The 22,767-nt window shown below is 44.3% G+C and overlaps 1 protein-coding gene across 4 annotated transcripts in view; it reads right to left on the bottom strand.

Annotated features, from left to right (window-relative positions):
• The window catches only part of MYOM2 (myomesin 2), a 286,047-nt gene that overhangs the window by 143,568 nt on the left and 119,712 nt on the right, over window positions 1-22,767 (bottom strand). For all 4 annotated transcript variants that reach the window (XM_073675391.1, XM_073675390.1, XM_073675389.1 and 1 more), the window contains 3 exons: window positions 15,193-15,281; window positions 2,113-2,160; window positions 986-1,150 (listed from right to left, as the gene is read on the bottom strand). In XM_073675391.1, the coding sequence (XP_073531492.1) occupies window positions 986-1,150; window positions 2,113-2,160; window positions 15,193-15,281 (302 nt within the window). The remainder of the gene's footprint in view (window positions 1-985; window positions 1,151-2,112; window positions 2,161-15,192; window positions 15,282-22,767) is intronic.

The following is a 22,767-nucleotide window of genomic DNA, read 5'->3' as shown; positions in this document are numbered from 1 at the left end:
GCTCACCTGTTACCTGCCTGTTACCTGCCTTGGCTATCTGTCCGCTCACCTGGGAGCATCCGCCTGCCCTGTCTGTCAGACCGCTCACCTGGGAGCGTCCACCAGTTACCTGCCTGTTACCTGCTTCGTCTGTCAAGGCCGCTCACCTGGGAGCGTCCACCAGTTACCTGCCTGTTACCAGCCTCGTCTGTCTGCTTTCTCACCTGGGAGCGTCCAACAGTTACCTGCCAGTTACCTGCGGTGTCCATCAGCCCGCTCACCTGGGAGCGCCCACCAGTTACCTGTCAGTTACCCGCCTCGTCTGTCTGCCCGCTCACCTGGGAGCACCTGCCTGTTTCCTGCCAGCCTGCCTGGAGATCCTGCCGTCACTTGCTGTGACCACCTTCCTGGTAAACCTAAAGACTGCTACTTGCCCTGCTTTCTTGAACTGTGACCACCTGTCAGCTACCAGGGACTTCCGCCTGCTTGCCGTGTCCATCCGCCATACCGGTCAGTCCCAGCCATCTGACCCGTGGGAGCCACCTGCTCTCTTACAAGGTCGTCCCCAGAGTAGCACCTGGTCCCTCAGCCCAGATCCTCCCTGGTCACGGTGTCGTTAGCTGCCGTACAACCAGGGTCGGTTCGGGTGGATACTTAGTCACGCCCCTCTGTGTCCCTCCTTGCACCTCGGCACAGAGGTTCCACCACCCGGACCCGTAACACGGCCTAGTGATGGGGAATAGCAATACTTTATTCTCTTGGACTATTATTACAGAAATATCTATGCCCATGACGCACTGCACATCTTATTATGGAATCCTAGACAATAACAATTTATTTGGTTTTAAGTTGTCGCAAGTGAAACATTTTCCAACTATTATAAATGCACAAAGTTCAACAGAGGACATTCTTATGTTTAAACTTTGATTCATTTAATCTGCATTCGTCAGAATATGAAATTGGACATTTAACATTTAATATGTTCGGTTGATTAGAAGTCACTCACCGTCTCTGTACCACTCAGCTTCAGGTCGCAGTCTGCTGATGTCAGGAGTTAAAAGCACAGCGCAAGACAAAGTAACTGTGTCACCTTCTACGCCAAATGTTACCCCAAACGTTTCCAGGAATTTTACGTCAATATGGGTGAAACAAACTGCTGCTGTCAAAGGCACTGTAATTACATCAAAAGGATTATTAGTGTGTGAACATGAAAAACTTTTATCTGTTTCCCTATCGATCTGGTTCTAATTGATTGATTAATTGAATAATTTCATAGAGTTAGAATGTGTAATCCCTATATAAAAAGTATCCTGATTAATTATTTTTCATATATTGTATTAATGTCATTTTGAAGCTTCTATCTTTGACTTTGTGATCTATATGGGGACAAACTTAACATATTATTTGTTAGTCCATTTCGATCCATTTTTTTTTTAAATCTGGTTTTGTAGCATTTTGATGCAAAAAAGAAGTGAAAAATTCCAGCTCCAAAAAGCTATATTTAAAAATTCCAAGTTTTTATTACATCATTTTAAAACCTGATGAGGTCACAAGGTGACATCAGATTTTAAAATGATGTAATAAAAATTTGGAATTTTTTAATATAACTTTTTGGGGCAGGAATTTTTCACTTCTTTTTTGCATTAGCTCCACATGTGACCACACATTGTTCCTGGCTTCGACATGCTGAAATCCGTGGAGGGTGAGCTGACTTCCATTTATTCTCTATTGTTATACATATTTGTAGCATTTTATACAGGGTTCACACTGTCCCTGATTCATCAAGACTGGCAATTTTCTCACTATTCTTAATGAGGGGGCGTGTTGCAGTCAGACTCTCCTTATTCATTAAGAGGCGCACACCTCTAGGGTCACATGACCGCCTGCTTTCGGCACCGGAGCATCCTCACATAGAGTGACTGCAGACTTGAACCCTAAAGCCAGACAACCCCTTTAATTTTGCTAAGAAATCTTACTGCCTGCTGAAAATCTTCTTAACCAATTCAATGTCTAATTGCAACAGCATTTTAGTATGTTCCATTACATATTACACATCTTCTAAGATAATTTTCAGTACAGCCCTAAAACTCTGCATATATTATTCATAATATTATTAAAAGAAGAGTTACTTACAGTGTGGCATGAAACCAGGATACAGAGGTTCATCTTCTGATCGGAATCCTAAAAAAAAAAATTATCATTCTCATCAGGGTGCACTTCAAGACACTTTTTCCATTGAGACATTTATTTCCATTTGCAATCAGTAAATAAAAATAACAAATGTATTTACTTCAACATATTTGCAGGGTTTTCTGCTCAATATAACTTTTTTTTTCACAAAGCTAGCAAAAAAATATTCAAAAACAAGGTTTGTTTAATGTTAAACTCTTATTAACATGTTAATAGAGCTTGGAAATGTTGGCCAAGAGTCATAATGTGGGCAGCACGGTGGCTCAGTGGTTAGCACTGCAGCCCTGCAGCGCTCGGGTCCTGGGTTCAAATCCCACAAAGGACAACATCTGCAAGGAGTTTGTATGTTCTCCCTGTGTTTGTGTGGGTTTCCTCTGGGTTCTCCGGTTTCCTCCCACACTCCAAAGATGTACTGATAGGGAATTTAGATTGTGAGCCCCAATGGGGACAGCAATGATAATGCATGTAAAGAGCTGCAGAATATGTTGGCACTATATAAAAATATTATTATAATGCCCCAGAGAGTGTTTAGCTGACCAGCCCTACCCTATGATCTGGTACACATATTTCATAATCTTAAGGCTATGTTCCCACAATGAGCATTTGGTGAGATTTCATGTTACAGATTTTCTGTCCAATTTCTGCAACCATAAAGTAAAATAGGTTACTTTCATTTTTTCAAAAATCACAGCGTAAAAAACTCACCAAAAACTAATCGCGGGAACGTAGCCTTTTAATCTGCGGGACAGTATAATCACTGCAACACCAAATACATACTTTAACACCAGATCAGTGGGGATCTAACACCCAGCACCCACCACATATCAGATGTTAGCAGCTCGGACAGTGGCAGGATGTAAATAGTGTATGCAGCAAAACACTGCGGCTGTCGGGTATTGCAGATCAGCTCCTATTCAAATTAATAATAGGACCTAGTCTGCCTGTCAGCAGCCAATAAATGGAGCAGTGTTGAAACACTCTGTACCATGTCTTACATCTGGCCGCTGCCGGGCTGGTATCAGTGGGATTGTTGGGTGTCAGATTTCTGCTGAACTGATTTTTATGATAGGGGTAGTTCATCAATATAATATTAGTAGAAAACCTCATTGTTATTGTTCCAGAGCAGTGGGGAAAATAAGTATTTGATACACTGTCGATTTTGCAATTTTTCCACCTACAATGAATGGAGAGGTCTGTAATTTTTATGGTAGTACACTTCAACTGTGAGAGACAGAATCTAAAAATAAAAACCAGAAAATCACATTTTATGATTTTTAAATAATTCAATTGCATTTTATTGCATGAAATAAGTATGTGATCACCTACCAACCAGCAAGAATTCTGGCTCCCACAGACCTGTCTGCATTCATTACCTACTGTATATTAATTGCACCTGTTTGAACTCATTACCTGTATAAAAGACACCTGTTCACACACTCAATCAATCACACTCCAACCTCTCCACCATGGCCAAGACCAAAGAGCTGTCTAAGGACACCAGGGACAAAGTTGTAGACCTGCACAAGGATGGGATGGGTTACAGGGCAATAGGCAAGCAGCTTAGTGAGAATGCAACAACCGCTGGCATAATTTTTAGAAAATGTAACAAAAACACAAGAGTGTCAATCTTCCTTGGTCTGGGGCTCCATGCAAGATCTCACCTCGTGGGGTAAGAATGATTCTGAGAAATGTCAGGAATCAACCTAGAGCTACACGGGAGGACCTGGTCAATGACCTGAAGAGAGCTGGGACCACAGTCTCAAACATTACCGTTAGTAACACACTACGCCGTCATGGATTAAAATCTTGCAGGGCATGCAAGGTCCCCCTGCTTATGCCAGCACATGTCCAGGCACGTTTGAAGTTCACCAGTGACCATCTGGATGAACCAGATAAGGCGTGGGTGAAGGTCATGTGGTCAGATGAGACCAAAATAGAACTTTTTGATATCAACTTCACTCATCGTCTTTGGCAGAAGAAGAAGGATGAGTGCAAACCTAAGAACACCTTCCAAATCATGAAACATGGTGGGGCAAGAATCATAATTTGGAGGTGCTTTTCTGCAAAGGGGACAGGATGACTGCACCGTATTGAAGGGAGGATGGATGAGGTAATATATTGCAAGATTTTGGCCAGCAACCTCCTTCCCTCAGTAAGAGCATTGAAGATGGGTCGTGGCTGGGTCTTCCAGCATGACAATTGCCCGAAACACACAGTCAGGGCAACTAAGGAGTGGCTTCGTAAGAAGCATTTTAAGGTCTGGGAGTGGCCTAGTCAGACCTGAACCCAATAAAAAATCTTTGGAGGGAGCTGAAACTCAATGCTGCCCAGCGACAGCCTTGAAACCTGAAAGATCTGGAGAAGATGTGTATGGAGGAGTGGACCAAAATACCTGCTGCACTGTGTGCAAACTTGGTCAATAACTACAGGAAACATCTGATCTCTTTAACGGCAATCAAAGGATTCTTTACCAAATATTAAGTTTTAAGTTCTGTTTTTCTATTGTATCAAATACTTATCTCATGCAATAAAATGCAAATTAATTATGTAAAATCATACAATATGATTTTCTGGATTTTTTTTAAGATTCTGTCTCTCATAGTTGAAGTGTACCTACGATAAAAATTGCAGACCTCTCCATTCTTTGTAGGTGGGAAAATTTGCAAAATCAGCAGTGCATCAATTACTTGCTTTCCCCACTGTACATACTTGACGTTATAGTTGCTTTTTAAACCATTTTGTATAACACAAGTTGACCAAAAAATAGAAATTCTGAGATAGCTTTTTCCTAATTTTTAGGGCATTTATCATGCAAGATAAAAACCATGATAACTGTAAAGTTTATATAAACATTGGTCGCCTTTTAACACAATGCAGAAGATTGCATTAAACATAGAAGGCTTACATGACCACAGGCACAACCGCGTGGGCTTCCACATCGTGCCTTGCGGACATCACATCACATGTTATATCGCAGCCAATCAGAAGGGATTAGCATAGGTTGTATAATAGCTTAAGCAGGAAATTTAGAAGTTATTTTAGGCTATGTGCCCACGATGCAGAAATGCTCAGGATTTTTTCCTGAGCGTTTCTGCATCTCCCTGGCAGAAAAAAACGCCTGCGGATTGTACATGCGGATTGTACATACGTTTTCCTGCCAGGGACATGCAGAAATGGAGCGTTTACCCACTGACATTTCCGCATGCGGATTGACAAGCGCTTTCCAAGCGATTAGCATCACTTGGAAAGTGCTTGTGACAACTAGGTCACACTATATAAATCCATGCAAACTGCATGGATTTATATAGTGTGACCCGAGAGAGTGGTTAAAAATAAAAAAATAAATCTATACTTACCCTCCGATGACCCGCGCTGGCTTGTTTCCCTCGGTCCCGGCTGCCGGCAGCAGTGGATTGAAAGACCTGCCGATGTCAGCGTCGCGTGACCTGTCACATGACTCTGACGTCAGCGCAGGTCCTTCAATCCACTGCAAAGTGCCGGGAAGCAAGTAGGAGCGCTGCATGGGCCGCCAGAAGGTAAGTATACATTTATTTTTTATTTTATTCTTTTTTTACAGATTTTTTAATGGTACCTGGGTGTGGAGGAGACTCTCCTCTCATCTACACCCGGGTACCATCCACACATTAGAACGCTTGGATTACGCATCTAAATATACAGTGATGCGTAATCCATGCGGTCTAATGCAAGTCAATGGCGGCGAAGACGCAGCACTTCCGCAAAATAATTGGTAGTGCTGCATTTTTTTCCGCAATGATAATCGGCAGCGGAAATTTCCGCAGCATGTGCACAGCACATGCGGATTATCATTGGGGAACATTGCTACCTGTAGCGTCGGCGTCCCTGCCTCCTGCTAGGCAGGGACGCTGTTCCCCTCACCTCTCTGCTCCGTGCCCGGCGGCTTCCTCCCGCTCTGCTTGCAGCGCCCGCTCTCCCCCGGTCACCGTGCTTAGGGCACGCGCGCGCGCGCTCCCCCTCTCTTAAAGGGGCCGCGCGCGTCGCCCTAAGGAGTCCCCGGCCAATGGCCGGAGGATCCCTCCATATATAAGGCACCTCCTCCAAAATGGAGGTGCCCGAGCAATGTTGTTGCACTGTTCACTACTCTGCTTCAGCACTCAGGTCCCGTTTCCAGTTACCTGCCAGTTACCTGCCAGTTTCCTGCCAGATTGCTGTCTGATTCCTGCCTGCTATCCGCTTACCTGCTTGCTAGCCTGAGGTCCGACGATCTGCCTTCCTACTCTTGTCAGTCTGTCTATGGACCAGCTAACCCGCTCACCTGGGAGCGCTCATCTGCTACCTGCCTGTTAGCCTACCTGGAGGCTCCGCCGTCACGTGCTGTGACCACCTGCCAGTCCAGAGACTCTTGCCCACTCACCTGGGAGCGCTCATCTGCTACCTGCCTGTTAGCCTACCTGGAGGCTCCGCCATCACGTGCTGTGACCACCTGCCAGTCCAGAGACTCTTGCCCGCTCACCTGGGAGCGCTCATCTGCTACCTGCCTGTTAGCCTACCTGGAGGCTCCGCCATCACGTGCCGTGACCACCTGCCAGTCCAGAGACTCTTGCCCGCTCACCTGGGAGCGCTCATCTGCTACCTGCCTGTTAGCCTACCTGGAGGCTCCGCCGTCACATGCTGTGACCACCTGCTTATCCAGAGACTCTCGCCTGCTCACCTGGGAGCACTCATCTGCCATCTGTCTGCTAGCCTACCTGGAGGCTCAGCCATCACAGGTCGTACCTGCCCATTTACCCAGAGACTGTCCCGGTCACTTGCTGTGACCTCCTGCCCGTTTACCCAGAGACTGTCCCGGTCACTTGCTGTGACCTCCTGCCCGTTTACCCAGAGACTGTCCCGGTCACTTGCCGTGACCTCCTGCCCGTTTACCCAGAGACTGTCCCGGTCACTTGCTGTGACCTCCTGCCCGTTTACCCAGAGACTGTCCCGGTCACCTGCTGTGACTGCCTGCCTGTCTTCCCTGGTCGCCACCCGCTTCCTTACAAGGACCGCCCCCTTGTATAAGTTGCTCAGAGGTTCCGCCTCCCAGACCCGTTACAGTTTGCTCGGGCCGTGGAACCCGGTGGCACCCAAGCTCCCTCGCTCTCGGACCTTTGTCATGAACTGTCCCGACAGAGGTCCCAACAGGAGTCCATCCTGGGTCACCTGCGGAATGTCAATACTCGCCTGGACACTTTGACTGCTCCACCAACAACCACCGCTAGTGTCATGACTCGCAGCCCGGCTGCTCCGCTGCCCACCAATACCATAGTATCCTGCTCTGGAATCCGGCTTTCGGCACCTCCTCGCTTCGGAGGCGACTCCGCTCAAGCTCGGGGCTTCATTAACCAGTGCACCCTGCACTTTGAACACCAGTCCCACCAGTTTAATTCCGACCGGGCCAAAGTAGCCTTCATCATGTCCCATCTCACGGGAGAGGCACTGGCTTGGCTAAATCCTCTATGGGAGAGAGGAGACCCTCTGGTGTCCGACCTGCCAGCCTTTCTCACGGCTTTCCGGAAGGTCTTCGATGAACCCGGACGGAAGACCTCATCCGCCTCATCTCTGCTACGCCTCCGTCAAGCGAGTCTCACCGTGGGCCAATATGCCATACGGTTCCGTACCCTTGCTTCGGAGCTGGCCTGGGATAACGACGCCCTGGTATCCGTCTTCTGGGAGGGTCTGTCCGGCCGTATTAAAGATGAACTTGCCGGTCGGGACATTCCTACCACTCTCGACGACTTGATTACACTTGCCACCCGGATTGACATCCGGTTCCAGGAGCGCGCTAGGGAGGTCACCCGTGAGAGGAGGATTCCACGTCTAGTCCCTACCTTCCAGAGACCCGTCACTCCCTCTGTTACTCCCCAGGCACACTCACCTGAGCCTATGCAGGTCGACCAGACCAAGATGGTCAAGACCCGTCAAGACTTACGTCGTGCCGAGGGGAACTGTTTCTACTGTGGCAGTAAGGAGCACCGGATCCGTTCCTGCCCTGAGAGGTCGGGGAACGCCTGTGTCTAGGATCGCTCAGAGAGGTCGCCCTAGACAAAAGTAAACCCTCTCCATCCCTGATGCTGTCTGTTTCTATCTTCTGTGGAGAGAACCGCTATTTTGAACTGGCTCAACTTGATTCTGGAGCTGCTGGAAATCTCATCTCTCAATCCCTGGTAGAAAAATACCACATTCCCACCAAACCTCTGGCCGTACCTTTATCTGTCGCCGCCGTGGATGGGGGTCTCTTACCACGTCCCATCCAACTCATCACCGAATCTCTGACTCTACAGGTGGGAATGCTGCATTCTGAGAGCATCTCCTTTCATGTTCTGCCTGGACTCTCTCACACACTATTGCTTGGCCTGCCTTGGCTCCAGAAACATGCACCCGTGCTTGACTGGCAGACCGGAGAGGTCCTTCGCTGGGGACAGGACTGCCATAAGACTTGTCTATTTCCCGTTCGTCCTGCCCGTCCTTCTCCTACCCCAGCCAATCTGCCAGGTCTTCCGGTTCCCTATTGGTATTATGCGGATGTCTTCAATAAAAAAGAGGCAGAGACTTTACCTCCTCATAGACCATACGACTGCCCAATCGACCTGATGCCCGGCTCTACTCCTCCCCGTGGGCGAATCTACCCTTTGTCCATGTCTGAATATATTGAGGAGAACCTGGCCCGGGGATTTATCCGGAAATCTACCTCCCCGGCGGGAGCAGGCTTCTTCTTTGTCAAAAAGAAGGACAGCTCACTCCGTCCATGTATAGACTATAGAGGCCTAAACCAGATTACTGTGAAGAATAAATACCCCCTTCCGCTTATTCCTGAATTATTTGACCATCTGAAGGGGGCTAGAATCTTCACCAAACTGGATCTCCGTGGGGCGTATAACCTGGTCCGTATCCGTCAGGGGGATGAGTGGAAGACGGCATTCAATACCCGGGACGGCCACTATGAGTACCTTGTGATGCCCTTCGGTCTCTGTAACGCTCCTGCCGTCTTTCAAGAGTTGGTCAATGACATCTTCCGTGATCTTCTCTACTCCTGCGTGGTGGTGTACCTGGACGATATCTTGGTCTTCTCTCCGGATCTTCCTACTCACCAGAGGGACATTCGTCAGGTCCTGCTCAGGCTCAGGCAGAACCACCTCTACGCTAAATATGAGAAGTGCATCTTTGAGCAGACCTCTCTTCCATTTCTGGGCTACATAATCTCTCAGACAGGTCTACAAATGGATCCTGAGAAACTGTCTGCCATCCAGAAGTGGCCCCGACCAGAGGGGTTGAAGGCTATTCAGCGGTTCCTGGGCTTCGCCAACTATTACCGCCTGTTCATACCACACTTCTCTTCCCGGACCGCCCCTATCTCTGCTCTCACCCGTAAAGGTACGAACCCCAGAGAATGGCCGCCCGAAGCAGAGGAGGCATTTCTTTCCTTAAAACAGGCCTTCCTCTCCGCCTCGGTGCTGCATCGTCCGGACGGCAACAAACAATTCTTCCTAGAAGTTGACGCCTCCTCCTCCGGAGCTGGGGCGGTACTTACCCAAAAATCTTCTTCCGGAAGAAAGGTAACCTGCGGCTTTTTCTCCAAACTTTTCTCCTCTTCTGAGCGCAATTATTCTATAGGAGACCGAGAATTGTTGGCCATTAAGATGGCACTGGAGGAGTGGCGTTACCTGCTCGAGGGGGCTCTCCACCCGGTAATAATTTACACTGACCACAAGAACTTGGCATATCTCCAGAGCACCCAGAGACTTAACCCGCGCCAAGCCTGGTGGTCTTTGTTTTTTGCCCGCTTTGATTTCATTCTTCATTTTCGTCCGGCTGACAAAAACATCAAAGCTGACGCCCTGTCCCGATCCTTTCTGGTGTCTGATCTTGAGGAGGAGCCTAAACACATCATCGATCCCGCCAGAGTAATGCAGGTAGCCCCCGTGGGCCTAAATCGTCTCCCTCCCGGTAAGACGTTCGTAACGGAGTCCGATCGGGAGAAGATTCTACACTGTGGTCACTCGTCTAAGCTAGCTGGGCACGCCGGTCAGAAAAAGACCCTCCAGCTTATTACCCGGCACTACTGGTGGCCTACCCTGCACAAGGATGTAATTGACTTTGTTTCTGCCTGTGTGTCCTGCGCCCGCAACAAAGTTCCGAGACACCTGCCTGCCGGCCGCCTTCTTCCTCTGCCTGTGCCTGCTGCCCCATGGCAACATATAGCTATGGACTTCATAACAGATCTCCCCGTCTCTGCCGGTTGTACGGTCATTTGGGTGGTCGCTGACCGCTTTTCCAAAATGGCTCATTTTATTCCCCTGCCAGGCCTCCCATCTGCTCCCGAGCTAGCTAAAGACTTTATCCGCCACATCTTCCGTCTCCATGGTCTGCCTCTCCACATCGTGTCGGATCGTGGGGTTCAGTTCACCTCACGCTTCTGGAGAGCCACATGTAAACTGCTCGACGTCACCCTGGACTTCTCCTCCGCTTACCACCCACAGTCCAATGGTCAAGTGGAGCGGATCAATCAGAATTTGACCAGTTACCTCCGGTACTTCGTTAATGCCCACCATTCAGACTGGGTGGATCTCCTACCATGGGCCGAGTTCTCTTACAACAATCACGAGAGCGAATCTTCTTCTAAATCCCCGTTTTTTGCAGTCTTCGGTCAGCATCCTCGGATCCCTTTTCCTGTCTCCACCTCTGTGGACAACCCGGCCGCGGAATCTCTCGTTAGCAAATTTTCCTCCATTTGGGAGAGTACCCGATCCGCACTCCTTCAGTCGTCCGAGCAGATGAAGAGACACGCCGACAAAAAACGCCTGGATTCCCCACAATTTCGTCCCGGAGATAAAGTCTGGCTCTCATCCAAATATGTCCGGCTCAAGATTCCTTCCTATAAGTTAGGGCCTCGGTTCATCAGCCCACTGGAGGTTATCAAACAGATCAACCCGGTGGCCTATAAATTGAAACTCCCGGCCAACTTACGGATCCCTAACTCCTTCCATGTATCTCTTCTCAAACCCGTGGTACTTAACTCCTTTTCCAAGTCTACAGGTACGCCTCCTCCTCCGGTTTCTGCTGAAGACGAGTTTGAGGTAGAGAACATTCTGGCCACCAAAAGGGTAAGAGGAAAGACCTTTTTTCTAGTGAATTGGAAGGGGTTTGGTCCTGAGGAGAGAACATGGGAGCCCCGGGAGAACATCCATGCCCCTCTCATCCTTGCTAAATTTCTGTCTGGCCTAAAAAAGGGGGGCCTAAAGGGGGGGGTACTGTAGCGTCGGCGTCCCTGCCTCCTGCTAGGCAGGGACGCTGTTCCCCTCACCTCTCTGCTCCGTGCCCGGCGGCTTCCTCCCGCTCTGCTTGCAGCGCCCGCTCTCCCCCGGTCACTGTGCTTAGGGCGCGCGCGCGCGCTCCCCCTCTCTTAAAGGGGCCGCGCGCGTCGCCCTAAGGAGTCCCCGGCCAATGGCCGGAGGATCCCTCCATATATAAGGCACCTCCTCCAAAATGGAGGTGCCCGAGCAATGTTGTTGCACTGTTCACTACTCTGCTTCAGCCCTCAGGTCCCGTTTCCAGTTACCTGCCAGTTACCTGCCAGTTTCCTGCCAGATTGCTGTCTGATTCCTGCCTGCTATCCGCTTACCTGCTTGCAAGCCTGAGGTCCGACAGTCTGCCTTCCTACTCCTGTCAGTCTGTCTATGGACCAGCTAACCCGCTCACCTGGGAGCGCTCATCTGCTACCTGCCTGTTAGCCTACCTGGAGGCTCCGCCGTCACGTGCTGTGACCACCTGCCAGTCCAGAGACTCTTGCCCGCTCACCTGGGAGCGCTCATCTGCTACCTGCCTGTTAGCCTACCTGGAGGCTCCGCCGTCACATGCTGTGACCACCTGCTTATCCAGAGACTCTCGCCTGCTCACCTGGGAGCACTCATCTGCCTGTTAGCCTACCTGGAGGCTCCGCCGTCACATGCTGTGACCACCTGCTAATCCAGAGACTCTCGCCTGCTCACCTGGGAGCACTCATCTGCCATCTGCCTGCTAGCCTACCTGGAGGCTCAGCCGTCACAGGTCGTACCTGCCCGTTTAAACAGAGACTGTCCCGGTCACTTGCTGTGACCTCCTGCCCGTTTACCCAGAGACTGTCCCGGTCACTTGCTGTGACCTCCTGCCCGTTTACCCAGAGACTGTCCCGGTCACTTGCCGTGACCTCCTGCCCGTTTACCCAGAGACTGTCCCGGTCACCTGCTGTGACTGCCTGCCTGTCTTCCCTGGTCGCCACCCGCTTCCTTACAAGGACCGCCCCCTTGTATAAGTTGCTCAGAGGTTCCGCCTCCCAGACCCGTTACACTACCCTTCTACCATGCGTTTTTAATGCGTTTCCGCAGCGTTTCCGCAGCTGCAAAAACGTTGCAGAAATGCATTAAAAACGCATCGTGGGCACACAGCCTTAGGCAGATTTACATCCAGAAAGTTAGTCAAAGTTCACTCACAGTTCAGCAATAGTGATAGGAAGAAATGCCTTAAAATACAAATACTTCAGACAGTAATGTGTTCAATTGATAGGAGAGGTGCCAGCAGCAGTGCCAGACTCAGTATGGTTTATCAGTAATCTAGTATAGCTGGAATCTGTTTTGCTGCATTTGAATTACAATTATGCATTTATTCTTAATGCATTAGAAAGCAGCAACAAGACAGAATAAGTTTCTATAAAAAATCTGAAATCAGCGTCAGATGATGTACTTGCTTGTCACAAGCAACGGCACTGAGTTTTTACATTTCTTTTGCAATCATTTTTTGTGAAGGTGAAAGAGGGGAGTGATTTTCATTTTAAAAAATGCAAAAGAAAATTGCCTAAAATCCAGACATTTAAACGAGACTGTCTAACTCACAAAGTGTGTGTGCCACAAAATTTTTTTTTCTGCAGCATATCTGTTTTCCTAGTCAAATTCAAATTTTACATCTATGCACGCCACACCAATACAGTGCCATGCTACAGGTGCCAGCTTTTGGGTCATGAACCAACCTAGCATTGCTTACTTTTTTGAGGGTGGGGAGGGAGTTTTGGAAAAAATAGAAAAAAAAAAATTAAAAATAGTAGTAGATATTTATCTTTGCATGTCTGTTTTTGCACACCTGTTTACTAGTCCAATTTGAAAACCTGTGCCACATTTTGCTCTCTGTATGCGTACATACTTAGCATTTATTATTACGTTCCTTTGGGCGAGGATTTGAAAAATTGGGCTTGAAAAGATTAACGAAAGTCAATTAAAGTGTTGTGAAAATGTATGATAAAAAAATAGTGGCAACGGACATGGAAGGAGTAGTGTAAAAGAAAAAAAAGTTATTCTGCAGCTTATACTGTTTGATAACCACCACTGGCACCAGCCATCCAGGCAGTAGTATTACCAAACACAGGTCACAATTGACCACCTTTAGCTTATTATTATCACCAACATACAAATATCAGACCTAATATTGGTTTCAGTCACTTTCAGAAAAGCAGGAGCAAACCTTAATAAATTTTTATTTATTTTTATTTATTTTACTCACTTATATAGCGCCATTAATTTCACAGCGCTTTACAGACATTATCGACACTATCCCCATTAGGGCTCACACTCTACCATATTTTTCGGACTATAAGACTCACTTTTTTCCTCCAAAATTTTGGAGGAAAGTGGGGGGTGCGTCTTATAGTCCGAACATATGTTTTGTGGCTTTCGTGGTGGGGGGGCTGGGAGGAGTGGCAGCGGGAGTGAGAGGGGCACAGGAGGCAGCAGCCGCCTGCTGCAGCCTACACTGTGCCCGCTGCTAAAGAAAATGAATATTCCCTGCTCCCCACGCCCATGGGCGTGGAGAGCAATGATTATTAATTTTCCTTAATAGCGCGCACACTGTAGCCGCAGCGTGGCTCCTGCTGAGGCCAGTGGTCTGTGTGCCTGCTATTAAAGCTCAAAATATTCGCTACAACCCACTCCCATGGATTGTAGTGTATATTCATGGTCTTTAATAGCAGACACACTGACTGCTGACAGTAGAAGGAGCCGCGCTGCGGGTACAATGTGCGTGCTATTGAAGAGACTGAATGGTGACTGTTCCCCATGCACACAGTCCCAGCGTGGTGAGCAGTGACTATTCCAGCACAGCACTTAACTGTGTGAGTGAGCATGGCGTCCCTGCCATGCGCGGCTCACACAGTGAGAGTGTCGGAATCGAGCAGGACAGCACTGGAGGAGAGAGGAGGTGAGTATAATTGTTTCTTTTTTTTGTGTACAGAGTGATGGGGACTCAAGGGGTGCTATGCATACCAGGATGGGGGATCAAGGGGTGCCATGCATACCAGGATGGGGGATCAAGAGGTGTCATGCATACCAGGATGGAGATGAGGGCCACATATACCAGGATGAGGATGAGGGCCATGTATACCAAGAAGGAGGGGCCATACATACCAGGATGGAGGATATTATCAGAATTGGGGGACATTACCACAATACCAGTGTCAGCAGCAGAGCCCCTCCCTCATAACAGTGCATAATTTTTTGCTTTAATTTTTTTTCTATTTTCCTCCTCTAAAACCTAGGGGCGTCTTATAGTCCAGTGTGCCTTATAGTCCAAAAAATACGGTACATTCCCTATCAGTATGTGTTTGGACTGTGGGAGGAAACTGGAGAACCCGGAGGAAACCTACGCAAATACGGGGAGAACATACAAGTGCCTTTCAGATGTTTTCCTTGTTGTCCTTTGTGGGATTGGAACCCAGGACCCCAGCACTGCAAGGGTGCAGTGCTAACCACTGAGCCACCATGTCACATGTGTCAGAAATAGTAGAGAAGGGTTTCATAAATGGCATTTAACCTAAATGTAAAAACAACTGTGAAAAAATATGCCCCATCGTTAATTCATGTTTTTGTGAGGAGTCTACATAAGATAACCTAGTTGAGTACCTGTGGGCCATATTTAGAACAATGTGCAAGAGTTTCATGTTTTACAAATGCAACTGAAACTCTTCACCATTACTGCTTCACTTACGTTTCACAATCACAGCAGAATTGGTAGTTGACTGTCCATGTATATTTCTAGCCACTGCCGTGTATGTAGAGGTGTCATCAGTATTAGTCCTAAAAAGAACATTAAAATAACATGACTAATTGATGTTACAGAATAAGAAATAATCAGTTAAATATTTACTTTACACAAAGCATGTAGTACTTTAAGAACTTATCTTTTTAATCCTTAAAGTACAATAAGATAACTAAAAAGCTACCACTTATACATCATGTATATAATATTAGGAAACAAAATCAAGATAAAAGCTTTATTAGTGGACGTGGCCTGAACATGGCACTGAGAGGACGCACACACTGAGAGCTCTTTCATCAGACCGTGTTCCTGGGAAAATTCTAAGCAATTTACAAAAATATTAAGATTTCAGAGTCCTCAGTGGTTGATACCTTTTAATGGCTAACTGAAAAGATGGTAACAAATTGCAAGCTTTCGAGACTACTAGGCCTCTTCATCAGGCACAGAATAACACAAAATCTGAAGAGTCACATATTTATGCACAATAGGATGCAAAAATAATGCAATGGATGAGACAAGTGACGTGAAGCAGAGCTATTAGTATGGGAGACTGATAAACAGTTGTGGCCATAAATATTGTATCAGTTCACAGATAAGGAGTGTGAAAGTTTTATTATCCTGTGATTGAGGTCTGGTCCAGGCTTGTGATGCCCCCACATGGTCAGAGGATCACATTCTTTAGTTGTTATAGAAAGACATAAATCCATGCAACACATTCATTCCTGCACTGAGTGTGTCAAAGGTTGTCATAAGTTTGTACTCCCAGACTCTTCAGTCTATCTGAAATTTGAAGTTACCTTTAATACTAGTAATTTCATGTCCATGGTGTTGTGATAAGGAATACAAAAATGGTTGGCCACAGGTAGATCTAATCTTTTTTCTTTTATTTTGTGGCGATGAAAATTCATCCTTGTTCTAAGTTTTTGCCCTGTCTCCCCTGCATACAGACCACCAGTTGGACATTTGGTACATATAATTAAGCGTCACAGTACAAATGCTGTTTTGAAGTGTAAGGGGGTCAATATAGGCATACACAAAGCACTCCCACATACTATTTTAGAAATGCTGTCTGACACGGAGGGGACGTATGCGTTTGTTAAGATCTCTTTCTACTCCAAAATTTTCACTTTGTCAAACTTCTATATCCCTAATTGTGACCAAATTAAGACATACCATCAATACTTAAACAAACTAAAAAATGCAGGGGGCCTTATCATTATTGGATGTGACTTAAATTTTGTCTTGGATCCTTCTTTAGATGTGTCCCTGGGCAGAAGTCATCAATCTAAATCACAAACAAAAGCTTTGCTAAATGTGCTCAGTCTCTCCAAGTGGTTGATGTATGGAGGGTACTACATGCAGACATAAAGGATTATACATATTATTCTCCTTTACACAATATGCATAGCCATATAGACTTTTTCTTAATTAGCCATCACTTGCTTACATGGCAACCTACATCTCAGAAAGGAACTGTTAAATGGTCAGTTCATGCTCCTGTATATTGTAATCTGAGTATACCTGACTCCCAAAAAGGCTTCAGAGGTTGCAATTTAAATAATAATCAGCTTAAAGATTTACTCTGTGTCTCAGATCTTTGTGAGACTATAGACTACTTCAAAAATATTCAGGAGCATGATGAAACTGCCTCACTTTAAGTGAATGAGTGGAAGAGGTTAACACTATTATGAAAATAAAAAACATGATTGCACATGATATAACAATCGCTTCAAAGTTTTTCATCGCTAATGGACATGTTGGATTTTAATCAGTGAGGGGAATGACCTGCCAATTTGGTTGTCAGAAAATAATACTTAAAATTGAATAAATTGTGAGGGGGGGGGGGGGTCCCCCTCCTTGTCCTTCCGGTTCTTTTTCTTTCCGCCCTCCTTTCTTCTTTACATTCCTCTAGCATACACATAATTATTTGGTTCATGTAAGAGCTTCTAATATCTCATCAAGCTGGTTACAATTATATTCTAATGTTTAACAATAACTTAATATTAACAATTGTCAACTTTTTTTTATTGTTATTATTGAACGTAATTGGAATGTTCTATTCTCAAATCAATGTTGTTAAAACCCAATAAATATATTTAAAGCAAAAAAAAATACTTTATTACAAAGTTTTCTAAAAAAAAAAATAACTGCAATTACTGCAAATTCCACATGATGGCACTGCATGGAAGAGAATAATTTCAATGTTTTCGAAGTAAGCAAGAGACAGACTTTTACTGCCCGAAGTAAGAGTGTTCACATAATGTAGCCTAACAACATATTTACGAAGCTACAGCATTGTAATAGGTATCTATAGATTGTGATATGTGTTCCCATACAAACTGTTAACCAGTGGTATTACACAGTAAGCGTCAGGATTTGGGCAGATAGTGAATTGATGATATTTTAGAAAAGTAACATTATTTTTTTAACAAAATCACATTATGTTGCAAAGCTAAAATGTAAAATGTAAAGTGCTGTGGAATATGTTGGTGCTATAGAAATAAAAATTATTATTATTATTATAAATGGCTTATTTTGGAAAGTAAGATATAATGGACCCTACCATAGGCAAATATATATAAGCACAGAATCAATGAAGAACCCAAGAAAGTAAAGACATTATGTGGTCATCTGGGTGTCCCCTGCTCCTTCAAAGGTTACAATGTGAAAAAATGTGTGCATCTCATTGGTTCTTTGTACGGTACATTTTGGGCTGTGGTAGAAATATTAGTTAATTGTAATAGTCACTGTCGTTTCAACAAACTGCACATAAGTTAATTTTTTATAGAGATGGGAGAAGGAGGAGTAATAGGGAGCAGGGACATACACTAACAGACAGAGAAACAGATCTGTACTGCATATTCTAGCAAATTATTTCATTACACTTTCGAGCTGGATTCATAACTACACTGCTCAGTACTGCTGCATAATATCCTTCACGCTGGTTCTGAACATAATCTGCACAGAAATGAAGAGCAGGAATCTTTCTCTCTCTGTGTACTGTTTATAGGAGGCATCATAATAGGTAATCTCCACCCACCAGCTCAGAAACGACTGACAATTAGAGATAGACAATGCAGAGTGGAAAACTACTGAAAAGTGTTGGATACAATTTATATAATAAACAGAATTAGTGTTACTGTTCACTCATGATAGCTTTTTCTGTTTCCTTAAATTATAGGCACACCTTAACGTTTGCTCAGGACTGGAGTGCTGGGAGATCAAAAAGAGTAAGAATGGACATCACCACTAAGGGGCCGTTCCTTATCAAATACTCTCCACTTTATTACATGAGATTGGGGGAAAAAAAGAGTGCTTCCGACAGTATAAAAGATTTTAGAGCAGAAGAGTTGATTACACAGCGCTTGTACCTTACTGACGATAAGCTGAGCTGTAATACAAGACATAACCGACAGATGCAGCACTGGTTCTGAAAGAAATCAGGTATGTGTTCTAATCCTGGACAACCTGTAAAGCCTCTCAGATTCTCTTATCCTTGGTAAGGAGATTATTTTATTACCTTACAATCAGTATATTTTTTATCTATGCCTGTTATGCACTAGGCAAAGACACATTCGAACAAAAAAATGGAGAACCTGTTAGAGTTTCCAAAAATATCATTGGTTGTACCGGTGCATATCTCCTTTCCTAATTACCTTCCATTATCTTTTTCTCCTCACTTTTTTTTCTCTCCTACTTGATTCAAAGATGTTTATTTCTATTTTCATTTTTTACTTTTATTTTTGAATACATATAATTTGCTATTATCTGGGTTAATATTTTTTTGTGCAAATTTACTAATATATATTTATTCAAATATAGTGCTGAAGATGCAAATACATAAACTGTTGGGAACATTAAGATTGGCGTTTAAAATTAAATATGATGTTCTCATCTTGGCAACATGAATATTTTCCAAAGATTGCCAAGTATATACAGATAGACAAATGTCACCAGGGAAGAGCTCCCTAACACAGTACGTTCAAGATGACAGCCAAGAAATTCCAAGCTGTTTTAAGAATCAGCAGATCAGTTTGCAGACAGCTCAGCAAGATGGTATGAACAGCTGAGAATACTAGAGATGTACAGGGACGCTATCATCACAAGGATCAAAATGCAAAATTAACAAGTGCTTCTACCCTCAAGATTCATTCACATACTAGACTTCCTACTCTAAAATCAGAATGTATTAGGTAGTTTCTATAGTCAGTTGGTTAAACTGAGCCGTGTGTATGTCGTTCACTCTACTACTCCCAAGTATAAATGATGCTAGAAACTCAAACACCGTATCATTTACTTTCTGCAAATGTAATATAATCTACGTACACTGAATGGCCACTATATTACAGACACCAATCTTGTACAGTAGTGTGTTGGACCTTCTTTGGTCTTCAAAACCACAACAGTTCATCATAACATACTGTAGATTCCACAAAGTGTTGAAATCATTCTGAAAGAATAGTGGCCAATACGAGCAGGAGAGTTTATAGCGGCTAAAGCAACTTAGATGGAAGTAGTGACAACTCGTTCTCCTTCCTCCCAGTGCAGCTCTACAGAATTAAACTGCAACTCAGCATGACAAATTTAAGATTGCCCAGCAGTCCAATCACAGGCTGAGCCTGCTAGGCTTCCCCGGGTGTCATCCTATTTAGCTGGCTGGCAATAGTCAGACCATTGTCAGTCGTAGCTTTGCTCGGTGGAGTGTGTGCCTTGTGCTTTAGTGTTCCGCTCTTCTGATCTTTTGCTGCATGACCTCAGACCTTGCTTTTGACTATTCGTTTGGCTAGTCCCTTTGTCTCGATATATGCCATGTTGGACTGCTGACTTCAGACTGTGACCTGTTTACTCTTGTCTTGCCCCTTTGCCTTTGACATACACTCTTGGTATTTAACCCCAGCCTTTTTGACTCCCCTGCCTCACGGCTTATCCATGAGAGGTGACGGTAGGCAGCGTCACAATTGGTATCAGAGGACACAGGGCGTGCCAAGAAAACATTCCTGATACCATTACCCCACTTCTATCAACCTGAAGTGTTGATACCTAACGGAAACCTCATGCACCAACTACCATGTATTCCTACCGGAGCTCAGGGACACCCAATCTAGTAATGGTCATACATTTCTCACTTCTTCTTTGGATGGATTATTTTGTGGTGAAATCCCTTTTAAATGAGTATAAACTATTTATTCAGGCGATTACGGGCTTACTTATAAATGTGGTGAGAGGTAAAAAAAAATGTATTTGCTAATTTTATATTTTTATATTTAATTTTTTGCAAACAACATAATCATTTATAATTTACTGTTTTTTTTCCACCTCTAAAAAATTGACTAGTACGTACAAATAGCAAAATGTCCAGTGATGGACCTGAATGAAAAATAACCATCAGCACACATGAGTTATGTATAAAACATTCAATGGGACACAAAAAAAGACAAGTGCAAAACTCAAAAATCCTTACTGGTTCTCGGTAATCAATATTATATATGTGAAAAAAAACTATTGACATATTTTCGGCCAATACATATGTCTTAGTGTAATTTCACCTAGCAATATCCTCCTGAAACACAGCAGTCTATTGATTCATATGTCTACTTGTAAAAAATACAATTGATAAAGGTAAAGTACCAGTCTCACTGGAACTCCCATATTTCTACTACTAGGATAATTTGTACGCAACAGAAATAAGGTAAATTTTGTTAATGATACCCGTACAATCTGTGATTTTCACTGATCAGACTTGTACTAGATATAGTCTATGGTGATATTTTTATGTCAGAGCAGTCATCAAATAAAAATAGAGACTTGACTGTTTTTGACCATAGTCTACGATCAAACTCGCAAACGCAAGTCTATGGATCCATGAAAAAAACGTATTTTCTTGTTTGATTGGAGAATATTGGGAAACCTTGTGCGCAAAAAAATCTGATGAAACACTGATGGTGCAAACTGGCACATTAACCAAACTCTGATGAATTTTTTATCCAAAACACTTTGGACTCATTCACAAGTCCAATTTTTTATGTGCCTGTGATAGTCCATGAAGCCATTCACAAGTCTGTAATTTTTTCGTGGACTGAGAGGTCCACAGAGAATCATGAATACATGTCCAATTTTGATCTGAGGGTTAGATCAAAATCGGCGATGCAAGTCAATGAGTTCGTTAAAAAAATTGGACTGCACTAGGATGACAGCGGTCCGATTTTCATGGACAGTCAGAATGAAGAGGATGGGAAAAAAAATTTTTAATTTCACCAAGTACTGAAAAACAGATCACACTCAGACCACACTGGTCAACCTGTGATCAAAGTCTGATCAGAATAATCGGTCCGTTTTTCTTGTATGTGGAAAAAGCAGGTGTGTGTATGAGCCCGTAGGCTAAATTCCCACAATAAGTACTTGGTGAGTATTTGATGCCACAGATTTTCTGCAACATTTCTGTACCTTCAGTATTAGTTAAATTAGGTTATTTGAGTTTTTTCATTACAGTTTTAATTGTATTTTTTACATGCGCTTTAATCTTGTTTTTTTCTGCTGCAGTTTTTGCCTTCTTCTGTTATGTCGTGTTTTAAATAGAATTGCTTTGCTTTAGCTACTTCCTGTTATTTGGCTTTGATAAAAGTTTATTAATAAAATCATGTACAGATTACATGAGTTTTAAGTGTGTTTCTGCTGCAGAAATGCACTAAAAACCACACAAGCATTTTTTACTTGCTGGTTTTACTTATCTCATTTAAGTTTGTGGAGAAAATCCTCAAATAAAAGACATTTTACACCAAGAGAAATTGACATGTTGCAGTTTTTAAACATGCACCGCAGATCAGTTTACACAGCTTTAAAAATAGCACAGTCAGCATGAGATTTCTGTAAATCCCACTCACTTTTCTGGAACTGTAGGATGCTGGCTTTTTTTTGCACAGCAAAAATATGCGGCGTCAAATGCCCACCAAATACTCATTTTGGTAACTTAGCCTAATGAAAATCAATCCTTTGTTGGTGTACATGAAAAATGAATGATGTCTGATAGTCCTAAGATCCTAAAGTGCCCCATACATTTTAGATAGCTATTGGCCAAGTGATGATTGGGCCAATTTGGCAGCTATCTCTCCCGACTCTCCCATACACAAGAGCATACCATCTGCCAAGCGCTCATGTGTACTGTACGAGAGGAAGAGGAAGAATCTGGCTCTCCATTCACATTAGACTGTGATCCGAATCCATCGATAATGGCGATTGCTAATTGACATTTGTATAATGTATATGGGAGCCAAGACCCTCCTTGACAAACTCTTAAAATGACTCACAGAGGGAGAATAGAGATGAGAGATACTTGTTTTCCAATCTCGCTTCAGGATCCTACTAAACTTAAGTGGCAGATGTTTTGTGCAACCAAATTAGTGAACCTTACACTTGTGCTCAGACAGGATTATTGGAGGATTGTGAAAAAAGCATTGGAAATGTGAATATTAATTGAGAACATGTCATTGCGCAATTGGATTGACCTCACCTTCACCCTTCTGGTAA

This window comes from Phyllobates terribilis, unplaced genomic scaffold (assembly GCF_046119375.1).
Source record: "Phyllobates terribilis strain yellow unplaced genomic scaffold, ASM4611937v1 Scaffold_3__8_contigs__length_932513732, whole genome shotgun sequence".
NCBI classification, from domain to species: Eukaryota; Metazoa; Chordata; class Amphibia; order Anura; family Dendrobatidae; genus Phyllobates; species Phyllobates terribilis.
The sequence above is the reverse complement of the archived record's forward strand: the minus strand, read 5'-3'. Positions and strand labels throughout refer to the sequence as shown.